The sequence below is a fragment of the Lagopus muta genome, chromosome 6 (genome assembly GCF_023343835.1).
Source record: "Lagopus muta isolate bLagMut1 chromosome 6, bLagMut1 primary, whole genome shotgun sequence".
Taxonomy (NCBI): Eukaryota; Metazoa; Chordata; class Aves; order Galliformes; family Phasianidae; genus Lagopus; species Lagopus muta.
The window spans coordinates 5,963,605-5,984,060 of record NC_064438.1 but is presented as its reverse complement, the minus strand read 5'-3'; the positions used below and the strand labels follow the sequence as shown (position 1 = coordinate 5,984,060).

At 44.1% G+C, this 20,456-nt stretch overlaps 1 protein-coding gene across 3 annotated transcripts in view; it reads left to right on the top strand.

Annotated features, from left to right (window-relative positions):
- BAHD1 (bromo adjacent homology domain containing 1) overlaps positions 1-19,945 on the top strand; it is a 33,951-nt gene extending 14,006 nt beyond the window's left edge. For 2 of the 3 annotated variants that reach the window (XM_048947292.1, XM_048947293.1), the window contains exons 2-7: positions 7,745-9,385; positions 12,092-12,453; positions 14,034-14,193; positions 15,096-15,172; positions 17,313-17,404; positions 19,496-19,945. In XM_048947292.1, coding sequence (XP_048803249.1) covers positions 7,762-9,385; positions 12,092-12,453; positions 14,034-14,193; positions 15,096-15,172; positions 17,313-17,404; positions 19,496-19,685 — 2,505 coding nt within the window. In that variant the 5' untranslated portion in view covers positions 7,745-7,761 and the 3' untranslated portion in view covers positions 19,686-19,945. Of the gene's footprint in view, positions 1-7,423; positions 7,443-7,744; positions 9,386-12,091; positions 12,454-14,033; positions 14,194-15,095; positions 15,173-17,312; positions 17,405-19,495 lie in introns of those variants that run through there. The other variant, XM_048947291.1, reaches the window with a different exon arrangement.
- Positions 19,946-20,456: the final 511 nt, after the last annotated feature.

Below are 20,456 nucleotides of genomic sequence, written 5' to 3'. Positions count from 1 at the left end.
TATTGTGTAGGGGTAGGAGAGGTTGAGCATCTGGTATTTCTTAGAGCTGTGTGAAGGGAGAGATCAAATTATGATTTCTCAAATGCAAATGTCTCAGGCTGCGCTTGCAGCTGAAAATTTTCCTTTAGTAATCCGTAAATATTGTTTTCTGTTTCTCAGGTGGTGCACCTCCCTCTATGTTGGTGCTATTCTTGCTTAATCTCTGAACTTTGCCTTCATTATTGAAAGGAATTTGTTACGAATGATGTGCTGGGGAGTGGTACAGAGAAGGCTGAGTGTCAAAATATCTCTGAAGCTTGAGTGCTTGCTAGAAAGTTTTTAGCCTTGAGATGAGCTGAGGCTGATCTCCAACCAAGGGCTCATGTCCTGGTATTTGCAAGCACAGGGATTTCCTCTGCCTTATCTGGGCTTTCATCACAGGGCGTGCTTGGGGCTTGGTTAGTCACACTTGCTGCTTTTTTCTTTTTTAAAGGTTGGTTTTGAGAGGTGAGAAGCCAACAGTGGGCTTTGCGCTGGGGGAATAATTACAGTGTTTGCATTGGCAAAGAAATGGTTTCTCTTTGGGCAGGGGGTTGCCATTCTGTATGTTTCTTTGCTTGTGATGACGTGGCTGGATGTTATTTTTCCCCAGGGTCGCTGAATTGCTCTGCACAACTAGGCAGTTTAGAAAAGACATGCAAACCCAGTGGCTCCTCGCCCTGAGGTTTGGGGTGGCCAGGGGTTCTTTCTGGTGCTGCTGAGAGGCTCCATGGATGACTGCAGGATGGAAGGAAATGGGTTTTGCAAATACTGATCGTGTTTATTCAGACAGGTTTTCAGCACACTCTTTGCCTTAGAAACAGTGCTCTATAGTGTAGGTACATAAACAAACTGTGACTGTGAGGCTTGGTCTGATTTTGGTGACTGATGTTTGAGTTGCTCAAGTCGTGCATTTCTTTCTGTACTTAAGCGGATGCGTTCTTTGCTATAGCAGATACTGAACATTCAGCCTGAGCAGTAGCTTGTTGCTGAAAAGGTGACACAGTAATGCAGCTTCGTAGCATTGGTAATGGGGGAAGGGGGAAGCTGGTGCTTTTTCTGAAAAGGAGTGTCTTTTCCAGATATCATGGTAGTTCCACAAATAACACACCTTGTCATCAATTACAAGGAAACATCAGTTTCCTCCTAACTTGTAGATAATGCCTTTCCACTTGTGTAGAAAGAATTGGCTCTTCCCAGCTAGATGTGATGAACTGTTTAGTTCAGTGTGCAAGCGAAAAAAAACTTCTTTAGTGAATGAAGATGGTTAGTTGAGCAGCTCTTGATACCCATCTCCTCTCTGAAAGCAGGTACATTTCTTTGCCAAAGGATGTACAAGGTGCGTCTAACCCTCCCTTGGGAGGTATCTGTGGGACCAACACCGCTCTGGCAGCATGCATATTGCTGCAGCTATTAGCAGTGCCAGGGGAGATGAAGTAGACATGAAATGCTTTCCCTACCAGTAAAGGGTGCTGGCTTAGGCTTCCCTCATCACTTTGCCTGGGGAATTTAGAATTGCACTTGCTGAGTCTGAGTCTTTAAAAGGGCTGCACTGCCCAGGGAAGATGAGCTGTGTCATGGTGCTGATAATGAAATGCCTTGCTGCTCCAGGTGCTGGAAAGGCTCTGGTTTCTTTGACTTTCATGCGTTGAGGTCAGGCTTCAGTGGTGCAGCAGTGATTTCTCTTTTTTCTTATTTCCTCTTTCTGCTTTTTTTTTTCTTATTTTTCCTTCCCCTTGCAAGAGCTGCTCACTGGGGCTGTAGAGAGTGTGAGAACAGCCAGAGAAATTTAATTCTGGCTTCCCTGCAAAGTGCTCACAGCACTGCCAGTAGGCAAGATGTGAAAGCAGATAACCAAGGACAGGACAAGCTCTCCCAGGAAATCAGCTGTGCAACTTCTCTGCTGGGGTGTTAACAGGTCTAGCTCCTGTTTATGCAAGTGGTCAGCTGGCAAGCAGGGAGTACACCCCAGCGTGTGTTGTTCTCAGCGTGCCATTGCTTTCAGATCGGCATAGCACTTCAATTTTAAAGCATCCAGTTATAATTGCTGTTGCTTCAGCATGGCAATTTATCATGGATCACATGTTATTCAGTACTTGCAGCAATGTGGCTGAGGCATGGGCTTTCACAACTGAGCTGTAACTGTCAGTGTAGGACCAGGGAGCAGAGCAGGCAGTCCATACACTTGTAGAGAGCCTCTCTTGGTGGTGCAGGAATTGGAGCAAGCCCCAGATCCCCTGTTGCTTGTCCTTTTTGAAGCATGGACTTGAGTATTCACCTAATATTCAAGAGGTGCTGGCAAATGGCAAGGATTATGGTGATGGGGGAGGGGAAAAAGCCTTTTCTGCAGTAAGTGCCCTGTCTGACAGTTTTCTCTGGAGCATGAGGATGACAAAGCATTCAGTGAGCCTCCAAAGAGAAATCAGAGCTGGACCCTAAGAAGACAAACTGTAATGCATAACAATTTTAATTTTTCAGTGTGCCTAAGATTGAAGTGATGCTCCTGGGACTTGCACTGCATTTAGACAATTCAGCCTGGGATACCTGACAGTTCTGTGCTTTACTCAGATTTCCAAGAGATCCTGGGAGGTTTTCTTCATGCAGCATATCCTTTATAATGCTGAGAATGATCTGACTTTAAAAGCAGCAAGGAGAAAGGAGCCAATACTCCCAGCATCTACAGTTATGGGGCTGTTGTTACAGTGTAAGCTGCACCATTTCAAAAACACATAACTTCTTCCAGTGGACAAGGACTGAAAGTCAGCAAAACAATGCTGCGCATGGAGAGTAAGATTCGTGTTGTTGTAACTCTGTTATTAAAGTGCCAAATGGATTAGAAGCTTTAAAAACTTTACATTTCTGTTCTTTTTGGCATCGTCTCCTTGGAACCGGCGCATCTCCATAGCAAAGCTTAGGAAGGGAAGTGGTACTTGAATGGGTAGTCCCAGACTGGTGTCTTTTAATTTCGCTTGCAATCAAGTGATGAAGAGGGAGAGGCAGATGCTGCAGCTGCATGATTACAGAAAGTGCAGCTGTTAAGACACTTGCTTTTTTTCCTGCTAATGAGGCATCATCTCTCTTCAGACTTTGCTGTTTGGGTAGTGCTTTTACTACAGCACAGAATTAGACCAGTGCATTTTGAATTTTTGAATTTCTTCAGTCTGGTGTGGTCTACAGTTCTCATATAATTCTTTCAAACTAGTCCAGTTTGAGGAAGGGGATAGCAACTTCATCTGTGAGAATGCTCAGTGGGTTTGGGATGCAGAGGACTAGGCCAAGCTGCTTTGTCAAAGTTGTTTCACTTCTAAAGTAAACTATTAGTGTCTCCCCACCTCCAATCCGGTTCCTTTGCTGCACGCAGGGGATGGGTGGTTCTGCTGTAAGTATTTTCACTTTCAGTTCTTCTGATTATGTTGTGATTTCTTTGAGGCTTTTGGGTATAGTTAGTTTTTCCTCCTTGCTTTGTGAAGCCCTGCGCAGGTGGCATAGGGTGAAGTGCCCTGACACTTCCTTCCCAGCTGAAAGGAATGCGGCACTCCCTGTGAATAGCTGGTCTTGGTAAGCTCTGCGTGACTCTGATTTCTAAAGAATCATACACTGTCAGATATTTAAGTTTCAAGCAGCATTCGGAAGCTCTGCTTGTGTGTTATGCTGGGGAAAGAGAAGGGATTAATGGATCCCAGGTAAGGAGAGCAATCTGGTAAGACTTGGTGCCTGTTTCTGGATGCATGCTCATAATGTGAATAAATTGCTGCTTTAGCTGTTTGTTGTCTTGGTGCCTGTGTCTGTATACAGTCTCCAAAACTTGTAGTGGCATCTCTGCAGCACTCTGTAGCAGAAGGCTCAGAGTAGCTCTTTCTGCACCTGTGTATGAACACAGAGAACTGAGAAATACAGCAGATTCTCAGGGCTGAGAGTACTTTCAGGAAAAGGTTGAGAGTCTTTATCTGTAAGAGATGTTAAGGATCAGATCTAACATCTAAAATGTTGCTAGTTGGCTTCTGGGGGTTATGAAGTCAGTTGTTGGAATCTTCTCCCTCACCCCTAGCCAGTCTCGTTATAAATTCACATACTGCTTTGAAATAACAGGAGTAATTATAGTTGCTAAACCTGATTGTTCCCACCTCTACTAGTGAGTTGTATCAGAAAAGGGAGAGAAACACTTCAGTTTCAACTGGGTTGGGGCAGTTGTTTTATTGCAGCAATATCATGGCAAACTTCCCTTTGTAGAAACTGAACCTTTCAGCCATGCTTTGTAAGTGACCACTTGCAGGCTTAAAATCAGTTTATTTCTACTACCAATTCTGAGATACTGCAGAGTAAAGGAGGTGTGTTTTGAGTGCTTTTGAAAACAAAGAGAATTCACCTCACTTCTAATTTGAGGTTTTCAGTGGGGTTTGATGTGGAAAAACAACCTTCTCTTGGTTTCCAAACTGAACACTTGAGTAGGTCAGGAAGAAACACGGATGATTTTCTTTCTTTATCCAAGGATCTTGTGGAAGTTTTTGAGGGAACAAAGCAGAACTCAGTTTTACTTAACTTTGATTGCGTTTCAGTAGCTTTTGTATAGAGCTGCATTTCAGAGGGTTTACAATCATGGGGAAGCTGTTTTCTTTGCTGGCACTTAAAGGATTTGCATGGCTATCCAAAACATATGGGGTTTGCTTATTTTGTCTTTGCACAAATTTTCAGATATTTAGTTCTTCCTTTGCAGACAAGTGCTTTATAGTGTTCAAGCAGCTGAGCTCTGAGTAGAAGGGGAGAACTTGAAGACCAGGCGACAAGGATATCTGTGCAGACATATCCTTCTTTTACTGACAAGTAATTAATAAAAGCCTGTGATTGCTTGATTATCTTGTGTCAAAGAGCTCCTGCAACTGAGACTCTCTGAAATGTACTGTGTTGAATCTTGGTGCTTTTCCCACTTCAGTGTGATTTTTTACTATCTCTGCTGTCATCTTTGTGAGTTCAACTCGAGTGTTTCTCTTCACGTTCCCAGTTGCAATTGTCAGTGATGAAAGCTGTTGTGGAGTATTACCTGTAAATATGCCACAGTGCGCAAGACGATGCTACCTGTGCTGCACCAGGATGCAGATCTTGCTTCTGGGCTTTGCGGAGAGAGGTGGTTTTATGGCAGTGGGAGGAAATGTATGTATTAAAAATCTGTTTTCACGTGGAGTACTGTAACAGAAAGCATTTCTATGCTTATGTTCCAGGAAAGATACTTAAATTAAGCTATTGTTTGTCTTGACCCTCTCCATGGGGTCAAACAGGGAAGACTACCGCTCTTGCTGTTAATGATTCTCCCCTTCATTGTTGGAAAAATTCCCTTCCTTCAATCTGTCCCAGCCTTCTTTGTATCTTTTGAGCAGGTCTGGTATGATGAAGGTCATGTCTAAAGTACTCAGTTTTTAATAGATCTCTTCCTTGTTCAAACACTGATGGAGTATAAAGCCCCAGCATGTGACAGATGAGTAGTGGTAGTCAGGAGACGACTGCTGCTCATAGAAGATTGGTGAAAGCTAAAGGAGACCGAGATAACTGATGCTGGTTTTTAAGTAAGTCATACTTGTTTCTTCTGGGTTTCTCCCATCTCTGCTAACCATTTCTGCTGGAGGCTCCATCTTTTGTTGGGGACAACAGAAAATAGGTTTAGAGGTGTAAAACGAACCACAGGCCTGTATGGAGATGTAATCTTCCCTAGGGCATGATTCTGTAGGATGCTTGGTCTACCACTTTCAAACCTTGGTTTGCACGCTTTAAATAGAAATTCTCTTGCTAACTCCAGAGGTTGTATGTGGTTAATGTGTCTGCTTCTCCAAGAATTACTCTGATTTTGGGGGAACTTGTCAGTCTGAATTGATAACCATCCTCCTAATTTCCAGAACTGGCGTTGGTTATTGGAAACAACATGGGTATATACATAAATGCTTGCTCACCGTAGAGCACTGCAGTTTAGGCACAGGCTATGGAGTTATCCCGTGTGTGATGGGGCATAAGTGTTCCATTACCCTGAGACACCTTGGAAAGAGTCTGATGTCTGCAAAATATTGTGCAAGCCACAGTAGCTTTCAATTCCTAGTTTTCCTTTAGTTAATGAATATATATAAGGACGTCAGTTAAAACACATTGGGTCTATTTCAAATAGATAATCTAATTATCAGCTTGATTAAACCATATCAAATGAACAGTTCTTGTAATTTGGTAGCTTTGTTCTCTTTGCTACAGATGCAGTAGCTTTAATTAGCAGTCTCAGAAGTAGCAGACCTGTGCTGATTGTGTCAGTTGAGATGTCTTGCAGCTGGATACTTGATGTGGGGGTAACCAGACTGCTCCTACATCGGTGTTAATCTGAAGGCTGGCATTTTGGTGCCGATAATGGGAATCTGACTGCTTCATAAATACCATTGCATGCAAGAAACAGCCCTTTTCTGCTGTTTCCTGTGCTCCGATACAGGCTTAATTGAATTGATTTCTGTATTAGTCAATTAGACTTTCTTTTTAAAATGTTTGTAGATATCGCCTGCTGTATCCCTTCTTGCCTTTAAACTCTTCTGTGAATACATGTTCTTTTGGACTGCAGCATCACTTAATCCCTCAAATATTTGACACAAGCCTACCACAGGTCACTTGCTGAAGTTGAAACGCAAGAGTACAAAGGCACAGTAACTATTCTGCTAGAAAGAAACAAGGGGAAACGAAAAATCAGTATTAGCTTGCATAGCTCTGAAGCCAGCACTTGGCCGAACAAACTGCTGGGATGAAGCTATTCCTCTATTGTTGCTTACCAGCTGCTCAGAGCCCCCTCAGCAGTAAGGTGCTGCTCTTGGAGTAGCCAGAAAGCCTAGGGCATGATGGAAGGTGGGCAACCAACCTCTGCTACTGATACCAGATAAAGGCACTTGGGGCTTGTCTGCCTTTCTTTGGTGCTTCCTCTCTGTGCAAACCTCTCCCAGCACAAAGAATCTTATCTCTTCATATTTCAGACATTTGTGTCTGTTTTAAGGATGTCTTGACATACCATCTAAATGAAAAATCAGGAATGTTATGCAGCTAATTATTTTCCTTCTATAAATGTGTTTTGAAAGCATGTGATATTTGTTCAAGCTTCTCTGCCAAACATGATAATTTGAACAGTGTCCACAGATTTTGTAAAATGCAACTAAGAAAGAGACAACAGCAACAGGTAGACAGGTTCTAACCTGTGCAGGAATTTGCATGTATTTAATCTATTAATGTTGATAGGTCTGTTTAATAGATGAAGTTTACTTTTTATGTGAGTAGGTGGACTCTGTTTTTCTTCTAATTGTTTCAGGTGACAATGAAACCACCTGCCTGTAACAACGTGCAAGCAGTCAAATACCTGGGATTTATCTCTACTGTGTGCCCTGGACCAGGATTCAGATGATCTTTACTAGATATGAGTTTGTAGCATGTTCAAGGCAGTGTTGCTTTAGTAGGGAACTTACTTGAACTGGGAGCTGGGTAAAGCTGGCTCCTGTACTACCTCACCTTTAATTACTATCGTGTTCTGTAGCTTAATATTAACCCACATCTCACTGCATCCTGCCTCCTAATTGGCTTAACTGCCTGTCACCCAAAAAGGCTTGACTGTGTATAGCAACACGATTCCCCAAGTATTTCCTAATTGGCACTTGATGTGTTGTGAGGAGATGAGTCCCTCTTGCCTGTATTAATAGGTATGCTTTCTTCTCTTTGTTCTCAGGACTAGACATTGATCCTATGACGCATGCCCGGAAGAAACAACTTTTCCTTCTGAAACGTCCAGCTGGTTCTGCTGGCCAGGTTTCATCACCCACAGGCAACGGGAGGATGGACAGGACTCAGGCGGAGTGCAGCGAGCAAAAGGACAGGGATGCCACTGAGGTTGCCAGCAGTTTGAGTGGATTTGTGGGGACAAGCAAAAGCAAGAATTTGCAGGAAGTCCGAAAAACGTACCCGCTGCGGAAACGTCTGCTCCCTTCAGTGAACAAAAAGACCTGCAAAGTGCTTCTCACCAGGCTGGAGGATGTGGCTGGATCTCTGTCAAAAGAGACCCACAGCTGCAAAAAAAAGGAACTTCCCAGCTGGGTGGAAGAGTTGGGGTCCACCTTTTTTGCTGAACAAGTTAAGCCTGTGGGGGCGGGCAAGAGTGACTCAGCTGGGGAAAAGTGCACAGTAACTTATCCAGGGACAGAGGAAGACCTTGATGCTGCTCCTTCAGAGCCCAGGAAACGCAGACTGGCCTCTCTGAATGCGGAGGCTGTGAACAATCTGCTCTTTGAGCGGGATGATGGCTTGTTGTCTGGCAGGCGCTTTCGGAGGGACCCTGCCAAAGCCAGTGGAGACTGTACTGCCAAGAGCATGCATTGCAAGGCAGGTGACAGCTGGCCTGCCTTGGAAAAGACAGCTGTGAAAACAGGTAAAGGCAAAAATCGACATGAGGCCAGTCAGAAATACAATAGCTGTGACCATTCACTGGATGAGGTCTTTGATGACGGGTTAAGGAGAGAGGATAGTGCCATCTCCTATCATCCCACCCCAAAGAGACTGGCCAGCCTGAACGCTGTGGCTTTCTTGAAGCTGACCCATGAGAAAGACCAGCCCCTGAAGCAGAGGAGTAAGTCAGATGGAGAGGGCAAGTCTGAGAACCACTGCTCAAAGTCTACGCTCAAATGGGCCAAAGCCAATAGGAAGAATTGTGTCAAGTCCAAAAAGGAAGCGGCCAGCTTAAAAATGGAAGGTCAGCACAGCTGGCGAGGGCTCACTCTGAGTGCTTTCGGGAAAGCAGAACAGCAGGACTCCTCTGGGCTCTACAGGACAGCCCAACCTGTCCCTTATGAATCGCAGTCTAGTATGGAGGGTTTCTACCATAGACTGCCTTTGCTCATGGGTGGGCAAGCTTCCATGAAGCCAGAATATGGAAGACCTGGAGAGAAATCCCCGACTCCAAAACAGGAATTTCATCAGCCTTCCTTTCCTGTGCAGCAGTTCCCCCCTTTGCCTGTTCCTGGGAATCACACAGATTGTGGCTGTCTCTATGAATCCTCAGATCTGGCTCCGTTGAACGGGTTTTATGTTTGTTATGGCCAAAGTGGATACCGTGGCTACTCTCACTGCTCAGTTTACCCCAAGGACGAACTTTCGCAGCCTGCTACCTGTGAAGGGCTCTTGGTATCGCCTGGTTCCTTGCCATCAGGCACTCATTTCCAGCCACTCCACTGGTGCAGCTCCCCATACTGCTGTGGAGAAGGAACAGCCATCAACAGTTACAGTGTCTGTGGTGTTGTACATGTGCCGGATGGCAGGATCAGCAGTGTGCACACAGGACGGAACAGCTACCCCTACAAAATGCCTTTTGCAGCAGGTAAGGTGCAAAGCACGAAGCTGTTTTCCTAGGAACACTGAGCAAGATGAGGGCTTCTCTGGGGCAGTGGTGATTATCTTGTGGCTTATCAAAGTTTGAGATCTCTGCCATGGATCAAAAAGAATCCTCCCTCTATTTTTAGCCCAGAGGGTTTCTCTCCATTGAAAGGTACTGTTGGTGTGGAAGGCATGGAACTGCTGAAAGATTTGAGGCAGTGAGGAGATGACTCATGACTTGTTGCACTGGAACTAGCTGCTTTGATCTGTGTAAAATGAGTGGTTTCAATTCCTAGATGCTCCGCAAGGCTTCTCTCTATCCTGCTACACCATGGTGTCATTCTGTTCCCAAAAGCTTGCTCTTGGTACTGAATCATCCCCGCAGAGCAGTGTGGGGAAGCAGGCAGTGCCTCCGTTGTTAAGACTCTTGATGTTGAAAGCTGTGTAGGGGATGCAGTCTTGTAAGGCTTTATAGATCTGACCTGGCAGGGCTGTGCAGTGATTCAGTTTGAGTCTGCTGGTTGAACTGATGCTTGAATTTCTTTGTAGTGAGTGGGGGCAAGCAATGGTGTAAGATGTAGGGTACTTGTTTGCCTGGCCTATTTCAGTCCCGTTTGTTTGGGTTGTATTTTCTAACTTTGTACATTGTCGGCACTCCGCCCTTGCTATTAAAATCCATCTTTTTGAAATATTTAAAGCTGAACTGCTGTGCTGTGGTTACCAGACACCAGTGCTTTGTGTAAAAGCCATCAAGCTAGGCGCTGCCGCTTGCTAGTGCTGCAGTCTGTAGTCAAAGCTGCTGCTTCAGCTGCTGGGAGTGTAAACATTGATGTCTCAGTTAACTACGTGCACGTGTTCGAGTCAAAGGAAGGCATGACTTAGCTACTCCAAACAGATTTTCAGGTAGGCGGATGGAGTTTTGGTTCAGCTCTCAGTTTAAGTAAGGCTTTGTCATCTTCCGTTGTAGGAGACTACTGAAACATGGGAGCATTTGGTTGAGGTATAATTTCTGTATTCCTGAAATATCTTTGCTGTCATGGTGCTGCTTCCTACAGCAGGAGTTAGGCAGTGTTAGTGTCTTCTAAAGCTTGCAAGACAACAAGTTCAGCAGTGTGTTCTTGTCTGACACTTTTCTGCATAGTTCCCCGAGATCATGTCAGAATACTTAGTTCCTGAAACTTTTCACGCCACTGCCTCCAGCTTCACAAAGGACTCAGCAGTGCAGATGAGTTTTGTTGAGAGTTCAGCCCTCCCTGAAAACAGGGTGATTCCTTCTGGTGCTGGCAGCAATAGTTCAGGTGTATACAGTCTTTTCTCTTTGTGGAGGAGTAAGTGGCAGAATAGTTTCCTTTCCTAGCAGGTGTTTGGATGCAGTGCATTTTGAGTTAAAGCTGACTTTATTTATATATATGTGTATGTATACGTATATCAAATACATATATTTGATTTTTGATTTCCTTCACATGAGCAACTTGGATTTAAAAGCTTTAATATCTGAATAATTTAGACTTTGTTTTTCAGACTGAAGGAGGTTTGTCCACATGTTAACAGGGGTTTATACTTAGATATTGGCTTTTACATATGTGTGTGCCTCTGAATTCTCATCCTTCCCTCAAATGGGTTATTTTAAGGAATTAAAGGATTACTCTGATTGTAAGCAATAGGCTCCCATCTGAGATCCCACCCTGATATGCAGGATCCAGTGTTATGTACAAAGTGGTTTGCTTTTCTGTCTTAGTACACTCAAGGTGTTCAACTTCCAACCTAAAAGGGCTTTTGTGAGTGAAACAGGCACAACGTGATTCACTGCCCCACCGATCCTGTGCCTGCTGAGGCCAGGTGGATGATCTTTGTTACCTTTTTCTATATAGCTCTGTGTTGTGCAGCAGCATTCTCCCACAGAGATGTTGTGTTCCTGTCTACAGGCATCTCTAGGAGGTTGATGAAAGCTGCCCTCGGGTCACCCTAAGAAAGCATGTATTCAGATTTAGGGTTGCATTTTAGATCATTTGGGAATTCTCTTTCTGCTGACACCGGGTAATTCTGGTCTAACTTGCTCTTTTCTTAGCCACGACTTGGTTTGAGGGCTTGTCTTGTGCCTTCTGGAGTAGCATGAGGTGTTCTAGATGCTTTTGAGAGGCAGCATCAGCCAGATTGCTTACCTGTTGTGGTTACTAATGTGTTTTGGGGACATAGTTTTGTTGAAGCAGCAACTTGCGTGATTTTATATAGTTTTGATCTATTATTTTTTCATGTTTCAGGAGTTAATTTGAAGAATCTTCTCAATTTTCCCCTGATTACTTGAGTTCAACTTTTGGAAAGAAGCTTGCTTCTTCTGCTAGTGTGGTTTAATCCTTCCTATCATTTTGATAAGCCTTTTATTTCTTTTATATATATTGACAGTCTGGAGTTGCTTTGGACTCTGGCCAGCCTTTTGTATATTACTGGCTGGCATGACTCTGGGGAATTTCGGCTGGGTTTGTTGTAGTGCAGTGTCATCAGCAGCAACACGTTGGAAGTTTAGAAATAAGGATACATGCTTTTGGAATCCCTTGACAGTGCAAAATGAAATTACAGTGTGAAGGGCCTTAATTGCGTTACAGCCATAAAGAGAATTTCAGGGGAAAATGGCGGTACTCTGGGACAGTCTTGACTGTGTAGTAGTCTTAAATTTCAAACAAGATAATCTCTTTTTCTTCCCTTCACTTAGAAGGCTGCAAGTCTCTGGACCAGCTGAACCTCACAATTCCGGTGGCAGGGCACCCTGCGTCACCTGCCCACCCGCTCTCAGGATGTCCTGTACCCAGCGTGCCACCAGCTGCAGAACCTGTTCCTCATCTGCAGACCCCCAACTCTGACCCTCAGACCATGGCCCGTGAATGTCCCCAGAGCTCAAAGCCTCCCAGTGGCTCCAAATCTGGTCTCCGAAATACGCCAGGCTGTCTGCATGCCTCTGACAGCAAAACAGTGGGAGGCCATTCCCATCCAAAGCAACAGCGCATCAGCAGGCGAAGGGCCACCAATGGCTGGATACCTGTTGGCACAGCCTGCGAAAAGGCTGTCTATGTTGTGGTAGGTGTCTGGAGTGCTGTTGTTTTTGATTTTTTGTTTTGTTGTGGTTTTTTTTGGTGTACCCATATCTATATGTGTATCTTCAGTGGTAGAAGATGACAGAGAGGGGAGGGTTTTGGCTTCTGTTTCAGGGTAGTGGTGGTTGTTAGCTGTCCAGTGTTCTAGAAGACAAGCTGTGGATCAGCGGGGCTGGGCTTTGTGGCTGACCTGTTGGCTTTGTTTTTCTCATATTACATTGCACAGCATGATGGACAGTTTGCAGAGGATGGAAAACCTGCCACTCCTCTGCTAGCATCAGTTGAAATGCTGTCATGATGAATAATTTGGCATTTACCTGCTGCACCTGTGAGTCCATCTTACAGGGAAATCATCCTCCAACTTCTTCTTCCTGGGCTATGTCAAACCTGTTTTGAGGAGAGGAAGGTTTTAGCTTTGCTGTAAGCAGCTGTCCAAAGGTAGCTCTTGTAAACTTGTTCTTCTCACAGATAGTGTCCATAGTCCAGCAGAGATCTCCCAGAACACACAGAGGACTGAAACAGTTTCCTGACTCCCACATGGATTTTTTTTCTAGCATTCAGTAGCCTCTAATTGGTAATTCACGCATTGGCATGGACAGTCACTCCTTTGAAGTCTTCTCAACTGCGCTTACTCATTTGCTGCACTGAGGTGCAGAGAGTAGCTGCTGTAAAATGGGAGACTTCCTGACAGAAAGTGTAATTACTGTAGTAATGCAGTAAAGTCTGCTTGCTTCTAGTAACTAAATTGAAAGAAAAGTTAATATCCTTCATTTTATAATGTAAGATCTGTGGGCATGAAGATCAGAACCCATTTGCTGTCTGGGAAGGTGGGACAAGGCATTGACCATGCTAACTAAATGTCACAGCAATGGAAGTTGTGGCCCAACAGTACACACTTGATGCAGTGGCACAGCCTCAAGCTGTTGAGAGCATTATCCAGGGGAGGGTTTGTAGCTTTAGCTCTCAGAGATGTACTCTGGCACCAAGGGGTGTGCGAGGGTAAAGTCCATGGAACCTGGAGATGGGTCTCTTTCATCCACTGTTCAGACTTGTCACTGTGCTTTTTACCTACAGAACTGAAGGAGCTTGATTTAATTTGAAAGGGTTTTAGTTTCACAGGTGTGTACTTTTGTGAGACCTGTTGTGAGACCTACTGTCTAGTTGATGACCTGTTCCTTTCTGCCAGACTAGGCAGGAAGAATAGTTGTTTTGTCTTTCGCTTTGCGAATGATAACCACAGATAGCTTACATACATTTGGATGCTATTCCATGATAAACTTTCATTACATATAAATGCCCTACCCATAGATGAAGTAATCATTCTGACCCAAAATTTGCTTTTATAAGCCAACAAAGTGGAAATAGGGATGCTGTGAGTGGCCTTACACCGTGTGATTTCTCTTGGAGCTCTCTTGAATTGGAAAGACTTGGCTCTGAGCAGGTTTAGGCAAGTTTTTAATTCACAGCAGGACCAAAGGAGTCTTGGATTGGGCTAGCAAACAGTAAACTAACTTTTTGCTTGTATGCTTGGGTTGCTCTTTCTTTTGTGTGCCAATGCTGTAGAATGAACCTGAACCAGCCGTTCGCAAGAGCTATCAGGCTGTGGAGAGAGATGGAGAGATTATCCGGGTACGAGATACTGTCCTCTTGAAATCAGGACCCAGGAAGAAATCTATGCCATATGTTGCGAAGATATCGGCACTGTGGGAAGACCCCAAAACAGGTACTGTGGCGAAAGGGTCCATTTAGCCTCTGCGTTAGGCAGATGAGAGCAAGCTGGAACCAGGGAGGTGATGTATCTTGGAGAGCTGCAAGCTTTTTGATGCACTCTGCTGCTGCCAGATTGGGTGGCAAAGGGGAAGAGGTTAGTTCCATGGCTTTAGTTCTGGTTGTTCTAGGATCTCTTTAATCACTGGTCTGGAACTGGTAATTAAAATCTTTCTAGTCATGAAAGCACATAATATCTGCCAACTGCGATCTTAGCAATGATTTCCTTTATAATTCCACAGAAGTAGGCATCTCAGCTGTTGCTTATTCAGATGCTCTAGCCAACTTTTGGGCTGGGGGTTGTTATGAGGCATGGGCACATCTGCAGAAGTTCTTGGTGGGCCCTGAAAAGAGTCATTTGAGTTTTTGGTTTTGATGTTAAGGTCCTGTATCTGATTACTGATGGTTAAGTCAAGAATGCTGTGCCAATTATTTCAAGGTACAGTTCAAGCTTAAAAGGAAGAAAAGTTGTTTTTTGTAGAAAGTGGCAGTGGTGTTAATGTGGGAATTAATACCACAAGCACCAAGCTTTGGATAAGTGTTTTTTCAGACCGTGAGCTGGAGTGGAGACTTTAAGGGAAACATTTGATTTTTGTGCATAACTCACCTCTGTGATGATGTAACAGAAGTAGAACGGGGTGAAGGTGCAGTGGAATAGCAGTGTGACTGACTTAATACAGCTCCTTGCTGTAAGAAAAGGATACCTAGTTCAGCGTGAAATACCTATCACAACACAGCTGTCTCTACGTGAGAGCTGTGGAAATGAAAGGGATGAAGCGGGAGGAGGAAGCAGGATGTTGGTGGGAAAACACTGCAGCAAAACCAATTCTTGACATCTTGGAATAAATCTTCTTGCAGGGGAGCTGATGATGAGCCTACTGTGGTATTACAGACCAGAGCACACTCAGGGAGGCCGCAATCCCAGTATGCATCAGGTGAGACATCCAAATGTGGAACTTGAGGCAAGGGATCTCCTGGTACATCCCACATTTTTGCAAGAAATGGGGGAGTAGCCTGAGATCTTCCTGCATTCTTGGTTGGCCTCAAACTCAGGAGGCTTAGCTTCTCATTTGAGTGAAATTGAGCTGTCTCTTGGCTGCAGTGCAGCTGTTGCCAGATTTGTGAAGCAGTGGTGTCCAGCACATGGGCTTCCCCCAGTCTACTGCTGTGCATAACTGCATAACAGGAGTTCTGCATTTTTCATATGCCCAACTGCGTTAGGTCTTAATGCTTCTACCTTCAGTCTGAGAAAATCCTGAGCATCAAGCGAAAACTTTTAATCTGCCACCTTAAGAGTAAAGAGAATTGAGTTTACACTGAATCAAGATCAGATGCTTTTCCAAAAAGAGCATTCTAATCCATGCAGAAACACAGAGCTTGATGAAAAAACTCCCAGTGAAATTCCACAGTTTTTATTATGCAGTATGTTGGAATAGCTCTGTCACGTGCTGCCTTTTTACAATAAAAACCCCCAAATCTGCTGCTTCGGTTCTAGAAATCTGTACAGAATTGCAGATGCATCATCTGCCCCCTGTGTAGATTTATGATGAGAACTTAAGACTGATTTGAGGATGTTGTGCCAGTGTAAAGGCATTCACTTTTAAAAAGAAAAATGTGTGAGTCACTGTGACTTCACACCTCACTCAGCTTTGCTTGGACTTGCTTTGGGTGGCAGAACAGCTGTTTCCAAGCTAGAAAATGAACATTTACTGCTGTTTTCAACTCCTCAAAATCCTTGATGCTTTTTTTTTTTTTTTTTTTTTTTTTTTTTTTTTTTCCTTCTGCTTAAAAGGAAAAAAGCATGGGAGTACAGGTCTGGGGAGCAGCCAGGGAATTGTACCAGTCTGATTTGAAGAGCGCAGATTAATTCCTAAATCAAAATATGATATCTTGTATTTTTCTGGTCCATAATTAAAAGCATGACTAGTTGCATTTCAATGCAGAGAGCACGCTAGTATTCAGCTCAGGAGGAACTGAACCACTTTTTTTGCACACTTGCTTAATTACACAAGACTTCAAATGAGAGATTGCCTTGTAGGCTGAGTAGCTGCAATAGGCTTGCCAAAGATGACTCAGATAATTTTGAAGTAAGGAGCAGAGCAAAACCTCAATGTGCTGAAGTAGGATGTGGCATTTTCAGTTTCTCTGATTAAGCTTGTTCCCAAGCAGTGGCCCTGTTTAGAGCTTAACTGTTTCCTCTGGGCTGTCAGCGGGAGTACAGCCTGCAGGTAACACTTTCAAACTTGTGCAAAGCATCCTTATTGCCTCAGATCATCTTTGCTGATCTAATTACATCTGAGATTCTTTAAAATTGTTCCATCTGCGTTGTCCCATATCTAACCAGAGCCAAGTTTCCTAAACTGCCCTGGGAGAAAAATGGCTATTACTACTCCCTTCCCTAAAACAGTCTTTTAAATTGAATTGGGATGAAAAAAATAGAGAGAAAACAACAGGTTGTTTTATCTTTGATATAAAAATAAATTAGGAAGGCCCTAATACTGCGTGACAGGCCAGTAGTTAAGATGACAAAGTGCCATTCAACCTCTGTTTCTACCCTTAGCTTTACAAATGACTGGGGAGTGTTTCCAGCACAGGAAAGGGAAAATGAATGAAGAACTTCCCTGGGAGCTCAGAGGAGTGTGTGGGTAGGGGGTGCTCCAACCTCCTGCTTGCAGAAGCATCACTCACTGGATTTTCTGGATGTAGTGTGATGGCTCCGCCCACATGAACCCTGTACAAAGTCAAGTTTAGGATAAGTTGGAGCAAAAGCAGCGTATGTAGGAGTTGTTTTCTTTAGTTTCCTGTGCTCTCTGTAAGAGAGGAGGGTGTGAATACTTGGGCTCACAGAGAGTGTCAGGGGTGTTAAATGATGGGTTCCTGGAAAAAATTCTGGTACTCACTGTAAGTGGGTCACAGGACACCTGCAAAGTGTCAGTATTATTGGAAATATTGGCTCTAAAGAATATCTGCTTTGAGCATGCTTTTGTTGCCTCCCCTTTGAGGTAATGGTGTAGAGCTGCCTTTACCTCCCTGGGGCTCCTGGCCAGCGAGGTGACCTCCTTCTTTCTTTTGCAGAATGAGATCTTTGCATCCCGACATCAGGATGAAAACAGTGTTGCCTGCATAGAGGAGAAGTGCTACGTGCTGACCTTTGCAGAGTACTGCAGGTAGGTGGTGCTCTTAACTTGCTGCTGTTCCCGAGACCTGCATCTATCTCCAGCACTTGTCATTCTTTCCTTTTCCAGCCATTACCCAGCAGAATAGTCCCTGCCCTACAGACTTCAGTCTAGGTATAATTGGATACGCTCACTCTGTATACAGGTTCAGTACTGTAACCTGGGAGTGCTTCCTCCATGCTAGACTTGTTACATATCTCATTGTTTTGTATATGATAGATGCTTTAAAGGGTTTACAAATGCTTGTGAATGGATGATTTTGGTATCTTCACATGTGGGTATCAATGGAGGGCAGTACAGGAAAACCTACAGTGCTGGGGCTTAACTCAGTGGTAAATTAAAACTGAGCAAGTCTGGAAGTCACCTTGTACATTCATCCCCAGTGATACACAGATGCTATGGCTAGCTAGAATGTCTTCTGATATATCAGTATTGCTACTGGATCCTTGTATATGTGCTTGCAAATTTGAGTGATTTTTTGACAAAAGGATCAGTCAGATTATTGACTAAAGCACTTACAGATATGCTTTGGCTGATTAAATTTAAACCTGGTCAATACGAATATCAGAGTGTTCAAACTTAAGACTGCCAGCCTTGGATGTATGAATCTCTCAGAAAATGAGAGTTGAATAGGCACACAAGCCGGTAACATAAAATAGTACTTGAAATGTCTTCAGTTTTGCTGGGCATACCTGGTTGACTTTTGAGTCTTACTACAGAGGGAGCATTTAAGTCTCTCTGCTTGCTGTTTTGCTTCTAACCTAGGGCTCCACTATTTGAATTTCTAAAAACAAACTTTTCCAGCTCGTTTTAAAATGGATCTTGTTCTTTCTGAAAACTAAAAAGCAAACTAGACTTTGGATTCAGACAACTCATTTCCTTTCTAACAATTCCTGCCAATTTCCTGCCAATAGGCAGGAATTTTTTTTGTGCTGTTGTGGATAAGGTCACCTTTGAGAATCCTGAAGGCCTCTTGAATTTATCCTTTGCTTACACTGGAAGTCCTACAAGGAAATAAAGGTTTTTAGAGGCTGCTTTGTTATTTAGGAGTTGTAGTTGAAGCTGACTTACATCAACTCTCAGAGATGGCTTTTGTCCTTGGTCAGTCTTGCCAAAGGGTTTACTAATGTAGGATGCAAAATCAGCTGGCCACAAAATCTGTCTGTACCACAAGCTCCTGCAGAAGGGTTGTTGAAGTGTCCTGCATGAGAACAGCAAAGCACCCAGAATACAGATATCTTTTTTTCCCACCGGTTTATTAATCTTAGAAGTGCTAGTACAGTTGATAGAATGAAGCTTTTTTCCTTTTGCTCTTAGCCTGGTGTAGAGGACAGGTTTATCCCTGACCTAGAGCTACTTGATATGTCATGCTTCAACCAGCTTTTTTTCAACTGGATAGTTGGTGTTGAAAACCTGTTTGTGAGGGAAATGCATGTATACAGTGTGGTGTGAAACTGGCATGAGTGTTTACAAAACTGATGTTCTTTTTAGCTTGACTCAGGAGCTTGTCTGTAACCTGACTTTGACTCCTGTATGTAGGCATACAGCATTTGGTCACCAGGACCTGAAGTCAATACGTACTCCAAGATCTTGCTCTAACAGCAAGGAAGGAGTGGCCCTTATCGTGAGCTTTGGATGAGAAAATTGTATTTGACCCTCCAGCTTAAATGCTTTGTCCCAGTCTTGCATGAAGGTAGCTGGAAGAAAACACGGTACCTGTTGTACTCAGTTCACTTGCATCTGTCTAAATGATGGCCTGATGTGCCAGACTTTGGGGGAGGTAATTAACAAAAACAAGGCCAAAGTAGTAAAGGTGAAGTGGATTGCTGGAGCATCTTTCCTACTGGATGGAGTCTGCCAGTATAGAGAGCAAGACTATTGAACTGCTTTGTATGGTTCAATGTGGGATCAAAAGCCGTCCTGCTTTTGAGCAAAGGGTAATTCTCCTACATGTTCCCTTCCCCTGTGCCCTTTATCCTTGGGCAGCCACTCTCATGAGAAAGGCTGACACAAACAGCAGAAGTTGTGTGGTGAAAGATGATGTGAATCCATACTAACTCTTCCGATGCAATTACTTTGCAGATTCTGTGCCTTGGCAAAGCGTCGAGTCGAAGGGATCCCTGGCAGGAAAGCCGTCATGGTTCCTCCCTCGGAAGAATACTCCACACCTCTGCACCGCAAGGTGCCTGAGGACACTGACCCTGAGCTGGTTTTTCTCTGTCGTCATGTCTACGATTTCAGACACGGGCGCATCTTGAAGAATCCACAGTAGCATGGCTCTGCACTGAGACTGTGGTGAGGGTGAGCAGCGCTGGGGAGCTGATGGCAGGACGGCAGCCTGGGACATCTGTGTGCTCCCACCCATTTATCTTGTGCTGCTCGCAACCAAGAGCTCTCAGTGCTCTTTCCTTGGACTGAAAGGCGTGCATGGGAGCAGATCCCTGTGGAGGAAGGCAGTGGTTGAAAGCACAGCACTTCGTTAAAAGCATAAATGAAAATATAGACGTTAAAATAAATATATGTATATAGATATAGGTACTTGCATATGTAAATCTATATCTATATATGTATCTAGAGATGCATATATTGAGAAGGGTTTATAGGGGATAAAAGCCAGTAAGCTGAATCAGAGCCATTGTTGGTGGGAGTGGTGGGAAGACACAGGAGGGATGTGGTGGTGTGTTATGTGAGTCAAGCTGTAATAGTCCTGTGGTTCTCATGTCCTCGTGTGAAGTGGGAGGACTGAGACCAGTTCCTTGGCAGACCGCAGGAGCCTCCTCTGTCCAAAAAGAAAGAGAGAGGATTCCTGGTGAGCGAGAGCTTCTTCGAAATACAGCAGTTGCTTTTGAGGCTACTTGAATGCAGAGTAGCCTTGAGTCACACTTGAGTAGGTTTTGCAAGGAAGAGCTATTCCCTTTTTTTCTTCCTCATCTTTCTCTTCCCCTCACCTTCTTAAGAACTGTTTTGCAACTCACTGTTTGGACTGAGGCTTGGCAGCCAGACTTGGAAATCTGCTCCAGCTCAGAGACAGGGAAGGACCTGG